The sequence below is a fragment of the Mastomys coucha genome, unplaced genomic scaffold (genome assembly GCF_008632895.1).
Source record: "Mastomys coucha isolate ucsf_1 unplaced genomic scaffold, UCSF_Mcou_1 pScaffold23, whole genome shotgun sequence".
Taxonomy (NCBI): domain Eukaryota; kingdom Metazoa; phylum Chordata; class Mammalia; order Rodentia; family Muridae; genus Mastomys; species Mastomys coucha.
In genome coordinates, this window is record NW_022196906.1 from 102,664,505 (window position 1) to 102,666,812 (window position 2,308).

Consider the following 2,308-nt stretch of genomic DNA (forward strand, 5'->3'; position numbering starts at 1 on the left):
TTAAAAAAAAAAAAAAAAAACTAAACCTATTTCCTGAGATTGGGCAGGACCCTGTGAGCCCTCTGTTTGAGGCAGCTCAGGACCTGTGGGGCTGAGTATACTGTAATGTGTTTCAGTTTTCCAAACATCTGGCTCAGTTCATCAGTGACCAGAACATCAAGGAACTGAAGGTCTGGACGAGCCAGATGAAGAGGACAATCCAGACCGCCGAGGCGCTGAGTGTCCCTTATGAGCAGTGGAAGGTCCTCAACGAGATTGATGCGGTAATTACTGTCCCTTCCTCCCTTCCCTGCCCCCTAGGCACTGTCCTCAGGGTCAGGGAGAGCTGCCTTCTCTAATTTGTGCTCAGTATGGTCTGGAGAATAATGTAGGGCAGTCATACTTCTGAGCTTTTAAACCATGATTTATTTTGTGTGTGTGTGTATATGTGTGTGTGTGTGTATGCCGGTTGCTCCTGTGGAGGTCAGAGGACAACATACACGGATTGGTTCTTTCTTCCCTCTATGTGGCTCAGTGGTGGCAAGCACCTTTACCCACTGAGCCCCTCACTGACCCTACTTTCAATTTTAAAAGCAAAAGGATAAATAGTAAATGGTAGACAGATTAAATGAAGCTCAATGCTCTATCATCAAATGGCATGCTCAAGCTTTAGCTGTTGACTGGGGATTGTGTGCAGCAGTCAGCTGCAGTCCCCTATAGAGCTCAGGTGACGTTTCTTATGTAAAAAAAAACAAATATAGCAATCCAGAAGGGTGGCGCTCGCCATTAATCCCAGCACTCAGAAGACAGAGGCAGATGGATCTCTGAGTTAGAGGCCAGTCTGGTCTACAGGACAGCCAGGGCTACACAGAGAAACCCTGTCTGGAAAAAACAACACAAGAACAAGTAGAGAACACAAGAATATGATATCACCAGGTCAGGCATTCGAGACGCCTGTGGGAACTGACTGGGGAAGCTGAGGCCGACAACTAGAGCTTCCCATTGAGCTTTCTCGAGCTTCCCATGGCTGAATGCTGGACTTTTCTTTCCCACTGTGGGCATTTTTTATACTGTCACGGAGTCCATTTAAATACAGCGTAACTCCAGCACCAGGTCAGTGCAGATGACAAAAATTTACTGTAATTAGGCTGCTACTGATAGATCAGGGCTACAGAACAGACTCCGACAAGCCAGAACGTTACAGGATATTTAAGCTTGCAACATCTGTGCCAAGTTATTGGCAACCAGGGTAGGAGTTGGTCCTTGGGCCTGGGAACATGAACTTAGTTTAACCTGCCAGCAAGATGGAGAAGTTGTCCTTGAGGTGGCTGGACTCAGGCACTGTCGCCTTACAGCAGACGCTGCTCAGCTATGGGGAAGTCCGTAGCTCCCCAAGGAGGGCCTGGGACCCTGAACTGTGGTTAAATGGAATCTAAAAACATATGAGCAGGGTTTAGACTGAGTTTCTCTTGCTTGTTCCCAAAGTATCACAGCATTGACAACAGCGATTTCTTGGCCTCCTGGCTGGAGAGAAGGCGAAGCCCTTCCAGAGCTCAGAGCCCAGCTCTTCCACAGAACTTGACAGTCTTCTGGCCTCTCCAGGCACCTGTACCCACAGCATACATTCACACACGCGCGCACACACACACACAAATAGAAATTTAAAAATTAATTTTTTAAACTAATCTTTAAGAAAGACCTGGGTTTCATTCCCATCATCCCATGGAGACTCAGAACCATCTGTAACTCCAGTCCTAGGAGATGTGATGCCCTCTTCTGGCCTCTGTGGGCACCAGGCATGCACTTGGTGCACAGACATATATGCAGGTAAAATATCCATACACAACAGAAAGTGACATGAGTTAGAAATGGTGGACCTTCAAGCTATTCTCAAGGACACAGTGTTTTCACCCTGGGCTCGTGCCCTGAGTCAGGGGCCAGGCCACCCACAGACCATGCCGGACACGTGAAGACAGACGTGCTGAAAGGACGGGGAGCAGGGGGAGCCCGACTCCACAGCCAGTCTCTCAGTGACCGCAAACCGCACATGGCAGTTTACCAGGCTGTCATGGTTTCTGTTCCTTAGCCCTCACGCTCTCCTCTCTTGCATTTAAACTGTCTAGGGTTTTCTTCTCCTTTCTTTTCTCTCCCTCTTTTTTTTGACAGTATTGAAGACCATACTTTATGGTTGTCAGGCAAGCTCACTGCCAGCTGTGCCGTGTCCCTGGTCCCACGGGTACACTCTCTGCCAGCTGTGCCGCGTCCCTGGTCCCACAGGTACACTCTCTGCCAGCTGTGCTGTGTCCCTGGTCCCACAGGTACACTCTCT

General features: G+C 48.8%; 1 protein-coding gene across 4 annotated transcripts in view; it reads left to right on the forward strand.

The window, feature by feature from the left end:
* Positions 1-2,308, forward strand: part of Pfkfb4 (6-phosphofructo-2-kinase/fructose-2,6-biphosphatase 4) — a 45,701-nt gene that overhangs the window by 24,084 nt on the left and 19,309 nt on the right. For all 4 annotated transcript variants that reach the window (XM_031346362.1, XM_031346364.1, XM_031346361.1 and 1 more), the window contains exon 9: positions 117-263. In XM_031346362.1, coding sequence (XP_031202222.1) covers positions 117-263 — 147 coding nt within the window. The remainder of the gene's footprint in view (positions 1-116; positions 264-2,308) is intronic.